Source organism: Anticarsia gemmatalis, chromosome 5 (genome assembly GCF_050436995.1).
Source record: "Anticarsia gemmatalis isolate Benzon Research Colony breed Stoneville strain chromosome 5, ilAntGemm2 primary, whole genome shotgun sequence".
Lineage (NCBI taxonomy): Eukaryota > Metazoa > Arthropoda > Insecta > Lepidoptera > Erebidae > Anticarsia > Anticarsia gemmatalis.
Genome location: NC_134749.1, coordinates 1,191,418 through 1,206,411, shown reverse-complemented (window position 1 = coordinate 1,206,411; position 14,994 = coordinate 1,191,418). Strand labels below are relative to the sequence as shown.

Below are 14,994 nucleotides of genomic sequence, written 5' to 3'. Positions count from 1 at the left end.
TATTTTCACGCGGGCGATGTAGTAGGAAGAAGCTAGAATTGAATAAAATCACTAAATAGATTATGTGTACTAGTATTTGCATTCTTATGCAAGAAATCAACAAACCGGCAATAGAAAAGAAAAAAACTCTTTTAAATGACCGTCGCATTACCTGCACAATAACTTTACATAACTCTATTGTTATCAAATATCTATTTACAACTGAAAAGGCGTTAAAATCAATCTAAAATTCAATAAAGTAATTTTATGCTCACTTATTAATAAACTTTTGAATAGATTACGCTCGTGGACGCGTAACATAAACCCGTACAAAATGGATTAATCTACTTTCAACTCATCTTACTTCTACGTAAATGTATGATAACACTGATTGTTTTCTTCACTTTGCGAGATTTAGTAACAATATAAATGCGAAAGTATGTCTGTAACGATTTTACAAGGAAAACACTAAAATTATGGTCGTAAACTTCAGCTTAAAGATAATTAAAGTTGAATACTAGCTTTATGTAAAAATCTGCTTAATAATATCTCCGAAATAGTGGATGAAATTTTGTGCGTTCATTTTCTACTTTACCTAAAATAAATACGAGCGAATTCGAGCATGTGAGCTTGTTAATTATAATAAAAGTTCTACGATCCGTGAATCCCGCAACACCGACGCGTAAAGCGTGCAAAAAAATTACCACGATATCAATACAGTTTACATGGACCTTATTGTTATCAACATGAGGTTGATAATCGTTATTCGTAGATGTAAAAGACTCATGGTACAATAGCTGCAGTTCCGGACATCAGGATTGTAGTAGTTCCCGACAAGACAAGTTGCTGTTTAATTCTAGACAGGGGTTCTAACACTAGGGAATGTTAGATATGTAATAGTTTTCTTACGTTTATGCCAATAAATTTGAAACAAAATACAGTTTATGCATAAAAGCAGTGTTAGCAAAGTCACATAAGTTACCTTCACACGCATTGGTCCACGTTTTCAAGCCTAGGCATCTCACTGACTAGCACCACATAACCCGGGTATTCCCCCAAGAATATTCGGGTATCCAAAAGGATTTTTCCCCTCGAGAAAATAAAAAAAGGCAACACACTGACAACTTTTTGAAAGTATTTGTGCATTAAATATAATTGCTTTAATGTCACTTGCTGTAATGGTGAAAAAGACATGTTGAGAACACAAAAAAAAAACATGAAGATACCTCCCCAACCTGTACTTCGTCCATTTGGTGAACTCTAGTTCTATTTTTTCTCTTTTGCATAAAGAGACTCGCTTTCGGACGTAATTTTTTAAGTCTTTAAGAAATCAAAACTAATAACACACTTCATATCGTCTAGTATTTAATATTTACTATTCTTACACAGATCTTTTACTATACTACAAATCATATCCGTAATTTCTTTACACCTTATTGTTCAACAGTAGTAAACAACAACACATCCATCGTACTACAAACAACAATTAGCTGACAAACGTACTAATATTATACAACAGACCTATTCTTAGATCATCTAATTAAAACATATTCTATCATACTTCCTAACTTATTAACTTGTTTTTATACAATTTCGATATACAAATTTCATTGTTCTTGAGACAATGGTTTAGATAATTGATATATGGTTATAATTTTGCTATGGTTATTCTTATTGTGCCGTGTGTGCGCCTCTGGCTTAGTTCAGTGGAGTTCAGTCAACCTCCCAGTGGTTTCCCGGTTGCATCTCGGCACTCCCGCGCAGTCACTCACACCGTTTAGATCGAGGCATCGTTATCAAGGTAAGCTTATTTTTTTCTGGTTTATTTTAGGATTAGAACTGTGATGGAGTCAGGATTTTGTGATGAGTGTTTGTTAGTTATTGAATAAGAATTATTAGTAGCGATGACTTACATTATATAAAATTCACATTTGTTCCCATGACGTAATCTTAAAACTTTTTTCTCCTTCATTCTGAAGTGCTTTTTTAATGATTTCTAGTACATTTTAACTAACGAGACTAAAAATATTATGAGTAAAAATCAATATAACTCTACTCTTATTTTTATGAGAAATACTCTATGTCATTAAGAATATCCGTGACCAAATTAAGTCTATTTAATAACATTGTATTCAGTTACTTGGTATATGATGATGTGATATAAAAAGCGTTATAAACCCATTACAAGAATTATACACGCAAAAAGTATAGTAATAGCCAATAATTTCTGCAGTGAAACTAAATTTATGCTATAAAAAATCCCATGAATCAATATTCAAATGATAAGCTATTGTGATAGGCGTATCTGTACACTCCTAACCTAACGAAAGTAGGTTCGTTCCTTTGTAGCCAATTCAATATTCACCATCTTCATTTTAACATACAAACATAGTGTATTAGTCACCTTTGTTGACCACAAATTGGCTATGAGGCCAGTGGGACAAATCACTTTATAATTTATAATACATTCATAGATTCTACCTTATAATCATCTTAATTAACTTCATTTATGATATGAGCTACGATTGATACTTTATTCACTTCTGTAGAATTTATATTTTCAACTTAAATCAAGTGTTAATAGAGTTAATTTTTCAATTCCAGATGCACTGTTTCATCTGCGTCACGTACATGATAATTTTATGCAGCACAAGTCCTGTAACTACGCGAGAAATTGCCACAGCCCATGAGAAGCGATCATTATTTCGAGATGTAATAGAATCTTTACGAATACGTTCTCAATTACCAGAGGACATCAACCAGAACGACGAAAATAATTTATCTCAAAACTATGAAAGATATGGATATGAGAACGAACCTGCTCACTTACCAAGTGACTCTGAGTATATTCCTAGAAGAAATGATAGAATTGAAATGCCGTCGTTGAAATACAGATTCCCGAGAAATGCCAGATATAGCCCTCCAAAGAGTATTTATATGAAAGACACGGACGATGAACAACCAAAAGGAGGGCTTTTACTTTCAATAGATACAAATGTCCCAAAAGTTAAGGGTAAATATAGAATGAAGAAGCGAACTACTGAAACTACAAATAATTTAATGCAACAACCTATTAATGAAACTGAAGAAGCTGAGACGAAACTGTTATCTTTTATTATTACACCAGAAGTAGTTTCTACAACCGGTGTTATAACGACGACGAAACAGGACCCAACCGAAGATATATACGTTGTTATTAAACCAAAGCTATCTAAACCAACCAAGCAATCAAATAAATCAGGTAGAAGAAAACTAAAACGACCTAAGGTGAAAAAAACCAGCCAAGTTACAACAACAGCAGCCTCTCTAAATACTAATACTGTTGAATTTGTTAAAGAAGAAAATGTTGTTAAGACTGAAGAAGTAATGAAACCTAGAACTGAAGATCTCATGAAAAAGAAACCTGCAACCACACATGAAATAAATTGGATCCCTTTAGATTATTTGGAGAGCAAAGATGAAGAACAAATACTTAAGAGTAAAGCAGCGCTACTTAAAAATAACGTTGATGTTGAGAATAATAAGTTTGAAGATCTTTTCCAAATTCTTTTCGCTATTTAGAATGTAGCGATGAAAATTATATTGTATGATAGAAAACCTAGCACTAGGACAAATTTTATTTGTAATCGTCAATATAAGTAATTGTGATAAAATCTTCTGCTGTACTTTTTAGTCTGATAGTCGGTGTAAGAAAGTTTTTATTGATTTATGCTTTTTTACATCACGCATTTTATGTTAATGCTTATTGTGGAAAAAGTTTAAAATACTTAATATTCCTTAAATTTGCTACTACGTAGTACTTTCTATATCGATTGTATAATGCAATGTATTCTTGATAATATTAAGTAAAAACAAAGAACTTATTGTTTACGACTATTCTCTATCTGATGTAATGTTTGAGATTGAAATAGATTTTAACAGTAGTTTTTAGTATCTTTACTTAAAAATGTACTATAAGACTTTGTTACTGCTGTTTCATTTGTTACTTACCTCAGATTTCATAGAGACATTACTACTTTCGTCTCTCTTTCTCCTACTGTATCACATCCTTCTTCATTTGCTTCCTTTCCACGTTTTTTCCTACAATTTTCTTTTCTTCACGCAATCTGGAAGAGTTTTGTACTTTTTGTAGTTTTGACTCTTTAGTAGAGAACTGGCTTCCTCATTGTCACATGTTTTATATATTCTGTCAATACAAAAAAAGTAGCTAAGGTTATTTCTCGATAAAATCCTTAAACAAAAATATTAAACTAACCTTTCTAGTTTCTACATCTTATAAGTCAAACCTTTTAAGATACAATAAAAAGATTACAGTTAGTATTTCTTTGTGTGCACTAATTGCCTTTTACTTCCATAAAGTTTAATTTAAGACTATGTAAATGACTTCACATCGAGAATTTATGGTTTTCTACGTGTGTGGCTTCATTATACGAAAAATCAAGATAGACAAAAGACATTTTTATTCGGGTTTTAGTTTGCGTTGACAGGTTTTACAATTTATTGTTTGTAAAAATCAAAAAAATATTATGGTTTTTGTGTCATTAAATGTGAGGAATTTGTATTGATTTTTTTATTAATTCCTGGTTTCTTTATAGTTAACCTAGTTTCGAGCCAACTAGAAGGCCATATTGTTTGTTGTGTCTTCGCGCAGTAAGGTCTACATAAAAAAAACAATAATAAAAATCGAGCAAATAAATACTAAAGAAACCACTATCAAAAATTAAAGTACCTACCAACAATTTGTACAATAGAATAAACATCTATACGACGTATTTCACACAGATTCAGCAATCGTCACGATTAAGTCAGCTAAATAATATTTCTAAAATAACATATACTATATACACACATCAATAAATCATCTCAAAAGGAATAACAGAGAATTTCTCGAACAAGATTTATATTCCAATATCTTTCTTAAAGCGGTGAAAAGATTGACATCTTCATTCACTGTCACAGTTTTGGTAAAAGCATCGCAATATAAAGGCTTATAACATTATTATAACGAATTTTAGGGTATTTTCTTATTATTTAGACGCCTACTTTGTATTTTTTTTAATCAAAAAGTAATAAAACATCAATCAATATCGACGACTTTCGTAGTGGTTTGGGTGTAGGGGGTTCAATTCCAAAACAAAACAAATATGACGTATGTGTGTGAATCACAAGTAGGCTTGGACTTTGTTTATAGTGAAAAAAGACATGAAATAACTTTGTACAGGAGTTGTTAATTAAAAATATATTATCTATTGCGACCATCTCAATTATTGATTATCACGTCAATTTAAAATAAATGACTTCAAATTAGTCTTGATTAATAAAGTTCGGGGAAAATATTCTTAAATATTTTAAAAAGTTAATATGTGTTTAATTTTGAGTTTTATAACTATTTGTAACTTTAATTTAATTCATCTTCATCAACTAAAACAGTAATAATATATAGGTAACAATGCAATAATAAAAAAATTACACGGAAGAGGTCGTAGACAGAAATAACTCGCATACAAAATGAGTCACATCGAGATAGGCCTCTAATAGTTTTGCATATAGAAGAAAAGAAATAAATCTCAAATGTATTGAAAGTTTGAGTCCCTATTGTCCCTATATTAGTAGGTCCCCATCATCGTTTACACAAGGTACACAATTCGTTTGTAGGTCTCGGCATTCGTTTCTTCAACAAGCTTCCCAAGCACATCATGGATTTACCCCTGCCAAAATTCAAAGTTGCTGTTAAGGAACATCTCGTTAGGAAAGCTTATTACAGAATTGATGAGTATCTAAACGACAATAGCTCTTGGGATTAGTCGCTCGCTTGATTAGGATTCTTTGAAATTAGGGAACTTTGCTATAAATTGTATAAACTCAGTAGCAGTAGGTCTAATATTGTAAAATATGGGCAATTAATGATGCAAATAGGTGATGTTACGTACAATTTGATGTTATTCATAAAACTGTCACTTTTTTTTTTTTTTTCTTTTATAATGTTTACAACCAGTGTGCTCACTTGCTGCCCATATTCTTATTATCACATGCTAGTAGGTGCTCCCAACATACGGTATGATCAGAGACTAATAAATAACCTAGCTATATTAATTTAACTTAATTGACGTTTAGTCTATATCGCTGATTGTTGGCAGCTCCTCGCATGATCAATTATTGTATCAACCACATTGTAAAACTTTTGGCGATTGAAAAGAGTGGCCGTGAGTTTCTCGCTAGCTCTTCTCATAAGGCTCTACCCCCTTTCCGAGCTAGTGGTAGATTCAGTAATTGTAACGACTATCATAAGTGTCAATATTTGACCTAAATGAATAAATGATTTGATTTTGATTTTGATTTTGATTTATAAAAGGAATCGAAGCTTTTATAGTAGCATAATTTAAAAACACTTCCTTCTTAATACAAAAACTATTTAAAAAATCAAATCTGGTGCAAAATAATCTCGCTGTTTTCGTGCTCATTTATTATACGAACCGTTACCAACCTAACCAACCTACGCGCTTACGTCCAAAATAAAACAATATAATATTTAGCCTTATTTGGTTTGCCTAAATGACTGACAAACTTTATTTCCTACATTTTGTATTAAAGATTATTTGCTGTCGACAATAAACAGAAGCTGTTGTACAATATACATATGTATATACTGACAAAACACCACGCTTATAACACTTGGAGGTGTACGCAGAGGTGTATGAAACTCATCCGCGTTTCACCGTTTAGTCTCACTGAACAGAAGCGCGATTCTGTACTTCTATCGAGTATCGACAACCGGCTAGCTAGCGAGAAATTTTGTATGAAAATCTAATCAGCGCTTCTAGCGGTCGTAGTAAAAACTATTTCTGCAGTTTCTCATTTGAAAACTCCTTATACTCGATGGTTCCTATTGTAGAGAATTGCTCTACAGGAAGCAAGCCTGTTGCCATTATACCGAACTTTGGGTTACTTTTAAGAATAACTTACTTCTATAATCAGCAATCAGATACACTGCTGACCGCGACACTGGGTCTCATTTGTATTTGTCTAATTCGCATAAATTCAGGTGCAAATAACATCGATTTTGCGTCTAATCTAATATGTCAGAGCTTCCGACCTAGGTCATTCGCGGCTGATAGTCCGTTATGCATTAACACTAAAAGTAAATTTTCAATTCAAATTAATTTGTAAAGTTCTTTGACTAATACTGACTAATAGGATATATTAAACTTAATAAATCGAGACGTCAGACGCGAGGTATACTTGGATGAACTATACTTAGATAATTATTAATTATACGAGACTTTCTTTATGTCTGTAAGTGACTTGCGGCTAAACCACCCAACCAATTTTGATGAGGTTCTGCGTGCAGAAAAGAGATGCTGAAAGATCTGGACCACAAAATACTTAATCATTCCTCAACCTCAACCCGCATTTGGCCAGCGTAGTGGAATCGAGGCCTAGCCCCTTACTCATTACGTTAGAAGACCCTTGCCCATCAGTGGGACATCAATAAGTTAAATTTATAATTTATTTATTTAACACTCATTCAGCTTCAATAGGGAATGCACGCAAGCGAAACTGCGAGGCTCAGCTACTATAAAAAAGTTACTCATGCCAAACCCGTGTTATGGGAACTGGGTAAAAACAATCCAAAAAACGATTGACCAAAAGTTCATACCAGTTTTATCTCCATTAGAATTTAAGGCCAAAAGTCATATTATTATGGTATCATAGGTCTACTTTCACTCGTTTTAAAACGGACACTGTCGTGCCGTATTTGTTTTATTATCTACTGTTACTGTGAATACGCCCTTATGTGATGAATTTTGGCAGAAGAAATTTTTGTGGAAAAGTTTAGTAATTAAAAGCCTACATTGATGCTAAAATTGAGGTGTGCTACTTTTTTTTTTTTATTAAAGAATTATGAACTAACTCCCACTTGATACACAGTGGTAATTCTGTTTCTTAGAAAAGAGGGTTTAACAAAAGTATTAACCATGGTTTAATATAAGTTTTGGAATAGTTTAAAATATTGACACCTTGAAATGGAATCCGGTGCACTTGTACTAGGTACATATAAAATTACGCGAGCTCTTGTGCAATTTACAAACTTTCTAACTGTACATCGTCTTATGCCTAAATTAACCATAATATTTTAGCAGTAATATAAAAAATACTGGTACTTACAATAAAATTTATCTGCTTACATGCAAGTACAAATATGACCCAAAATTTTAATATAAAAGACAATAACTTGATGCAAGGCCTATAACCTTAAACATGTTACTTTTATTATGTATGTCTCATATGGAGTTACACTTGGTGACAACAATTTCTGTGGAAAACTAGAAAATAGATGAAAACTCAAAGTCAAATGTGAACTTGGGTTTTCACCAGAAATATGTGTTACCAAACTTACACGGAACCGGAGCCGAATGGATCAACTAGTGCTAAAGTAATCAAGGAACAAGATTACTGACGAATGCAAATCCTGTCATATCCGAATGTAACGGTACAAAATGTTTTGAAATGTCAAAAGTATATGACATTATCAAAAGTGTAATTGAGTACAAGGAAGCACTAGTCACTTGGACTTTCAATTTTTATTAGTGCCGGTCCTATTGTGAGTTCTAGAGAACTTAGATCACTTGCTACACTGCGAATAGATTGGCATCAAGTTGAGCAAAAAGTTACTCTAAGAGAAGTTCGAGAAGAACTTCATATTTTCGTTTAACTGTGTTCACACGGGATCAGCGCATCGCTACATATTAGGTCGGGGGAAAAGTTTTTTCGCATTATAGTATATTGTACATTGTAATAAAATCTCTTTGGCGTCACGAGTCACAAATGAGTACTCGGTTCATTAGGTTTTTTCAGTGAGCTCGTGAGGTACCCAATATAAAATAGTATAATAGAAAAGCTTTTATTATAAGTTCATACATACCCCCGACCTAATACTTCAAGTAAATGTCAATACATTTTATTTCTGTTTAGAAGGTAATTGAAAAGTTGAACATAGCATATTTAAAAGCCGTGAATCAGAAATTAAATTAGTGGGTTTAAACATCAATCAAAAAAATAATACATCCGAGCCTTCTAGTTAAAAAAGTTGTATTAACATTATAATCAATATTTGAGTAATTGCTATAATCTGACATTATTTATTACGAACACGGTTTCTTTGGACAGTTATCAACATATTTAATTATATACTACTTTGAGAAATCAATTAGGCCTGAGAAGATTCATAATTCATTTAACGGATGATAAATATACGATATTTTACTTTTAGAAAATATTAACCACTCCTAAGCTTTGATGTAGGTAAGGCAACACTGCAGGCTTAAGTAGTGTTGAGTTGCATATAGTGTTAGATTTTTTTTAATTTAGAAATAATGAACTAGAATGAACTAATAACTATATTACCGATTGCATTGTTCATAAACGGTAACTTTAACTACCGAGATAAAGTAGTTATAACCAAACCGCGTTTGAGACGCATCGGCTGACAAAATCTGAGGTGTTTGATTCTAGTTTTCGATACATTTAAAAGCTTTTTAACTTGAAAACAAATGTACTTAATTGTTTTTTTACCAAAACTCACATTCCCGAAACATTTTTATCAAAGCTCAAAGTCACATGTCGTTAACAAGCCAATACGATAAGCTTAATATTACAACATGAATGTACCGATCACAAAAAATAGTACTACATATCTAATAGGCGTTACATTCTAACATAATACCTTGTCAACTTCTCCGAAACAAATAACTTAAAATTAATCTGACAAAATGTCAACAGGCTTTATCTTCCTGTTATAATTGTACCGGTCTGCAAGGTCGCTACATGCCGATCTAATGCCTTTAAAGTCAGTATATAGAGCAACTTTGACAAAGTTTCAAAATGTCAAGGGGAGTGTTCCGGCTAGGCTATAACTTAGCTGCTGTTTTTGTTGTACAGAATGTTTATTAATGAACTAATAAATATTTTTTACTATATCCTGGGTTATTTCTACCTGTTTTTATCGATAATATGGGCGGACAATCGTTGCATGATACCTAAAGAGTTACTTACTACCAGCAATATACCCCATTTTCTAATTCCATTATACTAAAAATATATTTTAGTCCTGGCAATCTTAGGCTGCTTGTGATGTGATAGAATATGCTGAATTCCCCTAATCGAAGCTAAAAAAGATTAATTTTTTCTTGATAACAGCAAACTGTATTCAAACAATGACAGCATCGCATCGGTCTGAAATACCAATTGGCGATTGCACCTAGTATTTATTAGTTTATTTAATAAAATTTAATTTCTGGCGCATGAAAACGATATATTATTGGTGAACTTATCAAAAGGCATGTTATTGAGACTACCCATGTACCTTGTCTTGTAATATACAGATTATAGGGTCAATAGTTTTTGTCTTGATTTTTATAGAGCACAACAAAACAATGACTAAAATCCTGAATAAATTAACGAGATCTTTAACAGGTACCTGTGTTATAATAAATCATTTCTATTACATAAATAGCAGACAATTTAATTGCCAATAATATATGGATGTAAAAAGCTAAACCATTTATAGATATCCCGACGTACTAATAAACAAAACGGTACTATTAATCAAATGTATAGATACACCTAAATTCATGCCATTAGGCTTGCTGCCTGGTGTGGCACTGTGGCACGGTCGGTAGTGTATGTGACTGCATTGCAAAAGGTATCGGGTTTGAATCCACGGTCGGGCCAAAGAGAGAAATATGATATTTTGAGTTAAGAATTTCTCAGAAATAGCCCGAAGTCAAGAAATTGAGGTCATATAATATGTCATACGTGGAAAGCACGTAAAGCCGCCGGTCCTGCGCCTGATCCCTAAAGAGTGTACCAATGTATTGTGCACACAATTAGATACTATAAACAAAGTCCTATGGCGTTGGCCAGTTTTAATGAAACCGATCGGTACAAGCCGAACAAGTGCAGTCATTGCTTCGATTTTGGTGTTCGATAAATACTGCAAAACCGATCATGCCGAACCGAATTTGTCTGTAGCAAACCTAAAGTATAAAGTTAAGTTAGAAATAATAAAATGCAACTGTAATCTTCTCTAGGTATCGTTGCATCATTTGATTATGATCTGTATCGAATCCTAATAGTCGATAATTGATTTTATTAAATTGTGCTAGGTATTGCTAGTTGTAAACAAGTTTGATTCATTTATAACGCGTTAGTCCGTTGCATTGATCGTTTAACAACGATTATAACAAGTCTCAGGTGCACTCTACATTCTTAGATTACCTACGTTTTTAGGTAATGTAAAAGTTTTATTTACTAATACTATAAAACTATTACCAAATCTACTTAAGTTTTAAGATAAAATCTTTTAAAGTCAAAAGTCAAGTGTGACTTGCAAAGTGTAGGTCACACTTGACGCTTTAAGCTATAATTTTTTCAATTTGCTTGCACTTATGGCCTCAAAAATAGGGGTGAGCCTATGGCCACTATTTTATGGGTCACTAGGCACGTTATGAAATGCACTTTTTGTCATCATCTTAATTATCTGTAAAGTACATGAATACACGATGATGGCCAGGTTACCAATTTTCAGGCTATTGCTACAGGTTAATTGCCCTTAAACACATCCGCAAGGATATTAGAAAAACCCAAAGGCATTGAACCGAGAATCGAAACGGAGACTCTCTTATCAGTAGCTACAAATTATTAATGACGTTTCGCACTATAACCGTTAGTCTATTAAAAAACCAAATCAAAATTCCTCGATCATGTCTCTCTTCATCAAGATCATTAACATTTTGACGAGTTCCGGATACAACGCCAATAAAATACACTAGACATGTCATAAAAGTCGCGCATTATAACTAAGTACTGATTTTAATCACCTACAATGAATATTCAAAATAGTGATTAGGTTAGAACTATTGTTAAGAGTAGACAGAATTTAAAAGACAATGTTCCGTACCTACCCAAGAGCGATATTTAAAACTGAATAATAAATTTATGCAGAAAACTGATTTTCTATAAAATAAAGTTATAATTAAGGAATGTGTTCTCCCGTAATAAGATATAGGTACTGCCCCAATGATGTGTCGTTCCTATCTCTAAAAAGCAGGGTAAGGCTTTGAGTCCACTACTGTAACGTAATGTGGATTAAGATATGTCTACTCACAGCAAAAAAAATGAGTAGATACGGAAGATACAAAAATATATTTTATTGACGAAAACATAGGATTCCAGTCTCGTTGATAGAGCTACTACTGCCATCATTGCACAAAACGAATCTAAATTACATCATCGTCAATTATTAATCAAATTGCAGTTACTTTAATTTCATTCGAATCAATCAATCTTAATACAGTTTACAAAAATAAACATAATAATATACTATACATAAACACTTATTAAAATCCTTCGCTCCATCAGTTTCGGGTACCCTACAAACAAAAAACGTGTAAGTATTATGTTTCAATCAACCTGTGGTATTTACGACATGTTCTAACATCCTGTGTTTCAAAGTTAACTGACCGAACTTTTAACACGTTTCGACAACACTCAGGCTTATTAGTTACTCGTATTATGACTTTTGGAAAGATCAAAATTAATTTTACATACGTCACACATACATAAAATTACGCATTTTTGTCATAGGGGTAGGTAGAGATCAAAGAAATTTATTACGTCAGAAGAAATACGTTTTTCGTTTATTTTGTCTTGTTGACATGAGACAGCAACTAATAATTGTTTTGTCCCGATTTTTAAAACCTAAGCGCCTCTTAAACACAGGAAAAATAAATAAATAAATCAACGGTGAATTTGTTTCCTGTGGGATTAAAGCCGCACCTTTTTAGGAAGACTAGACCTATACACATAACATCACACCTATCATATCTAAAAGTGATAGCAGAGGTAATAGGGGCTTTACGTATGTTTTAAAATTTCTGCAGCTTAGAAAATATAATGCCTGAAACGCCACAATAACTACAAATTATTCAATAAGTTTGAAAATAGACAACAAATTAAAAATTATTTAACATTAAATAACTGGATCCAAAATATTATCAACCGAGATCTTGTTCAACATTCATTTCTATATAAAATGCGGAAGTATTCAATTTTAAATTATCTTCATTACAAATGACTGCAATAAGATAAAATCAAGCACTTCATTTACAATAATTATATTATAATCGGTTTCTTTGAACTACATACTGGAAATATTAAATTAATCATTATCGAGTGGAAGACAATGTGCTTGATATCTTTGTTTTTTTTAAACTCTTTTCTTGAACATAAAAATAACTGCTCTTTCTACATATTTTTTTAATAAATACATACAAGTAAGATGTCAAAAGGTTCAATTTTATTATTAAATTCTAGTTTCTTAGAACCATACCTTATATACATCTTACTAAGTTGTTTCGTTCATAAAAGATCATCTCCTAAAGTCACTTAACCTTGCTAAACAATTGTCAGACTATACTTATATAGGGCATAAATAAGCACTCCGTTTAGGATATAAATAATTCTATTTCAAGGTATCATTTCATCCAGTTTATCGACATAAAGTAGCAGGCCTTACAATAGAGAGCTGATCGTGGGCTTTAAATCTATCCATTGCATTATGAAATCGGATTCTCTTTAAACTAAGTTTCTGAACCAACTTTAAAGTTGAAAGGATCGTAACGAACACACTTATGTTCTCAATAATAGAAATGCTAAAAATAGTCTTATAAAGTTTATTTTTGAATGAAATAATATACCTACTCTAAACTACATTAGATAATTAAGTCAAAACACCTGTCCCAAAATTAAAAACACTTTTTACCAATCCTTTTTATAATCAACTCATGCATACAAAATACACAAAATTGACTCAAGACATCATCATACAGCTATTTTATTTTGCCCACGTTATAATTTATAACAATTAAAGGTAAACAAAAACTGCACATACATACATACACACAAATATACATACATACATACATACATACATACATACATACATACATTATTGACTGATATTTGGGTCAGAGTCTTTGGCTGTAAAGTGCAAGGTCAAGTTCAAGTGCGGTTTTATAAAAGTGATTGTAATACGGTACTCCAACTAGAGATGGACGACGCGAGTATCGATAAATATGCAAGCGAAACTTAAGATTACAGGTATTTTAATTTGGATAGAGTTTAAAGTGATAATTTTAATTACAAGTTTATTAACTTTTACTTACGGGTCTGCCCATGTTTTTTTTATTGGAAAAGGTCTTTCGTCTCTGTCTACCCCTAACAGAACAAGGCGTGATATTATGAACATATGTATGGTAAAGGTCAGTTGTCTATTATCCTTAGGCTATAGTCTATCATTCTACACAAATATTATGCAAACAAGCCCAGCTGCTTTGTTGTAAACCACACCAAATAACGTTTTCGTAAGACAATGATTATGTAGATATAAAAACTTTATAAGTAAAATGCGTAAAATTTGTTAAATCTCTAATAAATTTCTTCACCTCAAATATAGCAGGAGTTTTCAATTCAACTCTTATATTTTTTGATGCAAATAAATCGAAGTATAATATATTAAACATTTTGATTCAAAAACAGTAGTAATTTAATTATATTAGAAAACTTCACACATTTGATGATGTTTACGACTTTACACCGTATACCGGATAATTAACTTATTTTATCGCTATAAAATATAGTTCAATGCCCTTTACAATAAATCAAAAGTATAAAAAGTTTTTTTCATCACTAAAGTCACAGCAATTAATTAAACCGTGCAAATCTTCTTGATTGATTTCTGATTAAATACTTAAAATGTTGAGATCTGTATGTCAGTCTGTTACGCTGTTGTGACAAAACTACTGAAGCGAATTTGATCAAATAAAAGTTTTACCTAGAGATGTTTGAAAATCCAGAGTCAAACACAACTACTTCTTTTATTTTAAATCAACCCCTTAGCTACTAATGCAGACTTTTTTAAATGCCGGCGGTGTCGAGTGGATCAGTTAGTATAAA

At 32.1% G+C, this 14,994-nt stretch overlaps 1 protein-coding gene across 1 annotated transcript; it reads left to right on the top strand.

Moving 5' to 3' along the window:
* Positions 1 to 1,657: 1,657 nt before the first annotated feature.
* On the top strand, positions 1,658 to 3,942 carry LOC142973310 (uncharacterized). The gene is made up of 2 exons (XM_076114951.1): positions 1,658 to 1,780; positions 2,584 to 3,942. The coding sequence occupies exon 2, from the start codon at positions 2,584 to 2,586 to the stop codon at positions 3,538 to 3,540; it is 957 nt and encodes a 318-aa protein (XP_075971066.1). The 5' UTR covers positions 1,658 to 1,780; the 3' UTR covers positions 3,541 to 3,942.
* Positions 3,943 to 14,994: the final 11,052 nt, after the last annotated feature.

What these genes read in the sequence shown, in the direction of transcription:
- LOC142973310 (XM_076114951.1), top strand. Translation starts at nt 2,584, where the DNA reads ATGCACTGTTTCATCTGCGTCACGTACATGATAATTTTATGCAGCACA.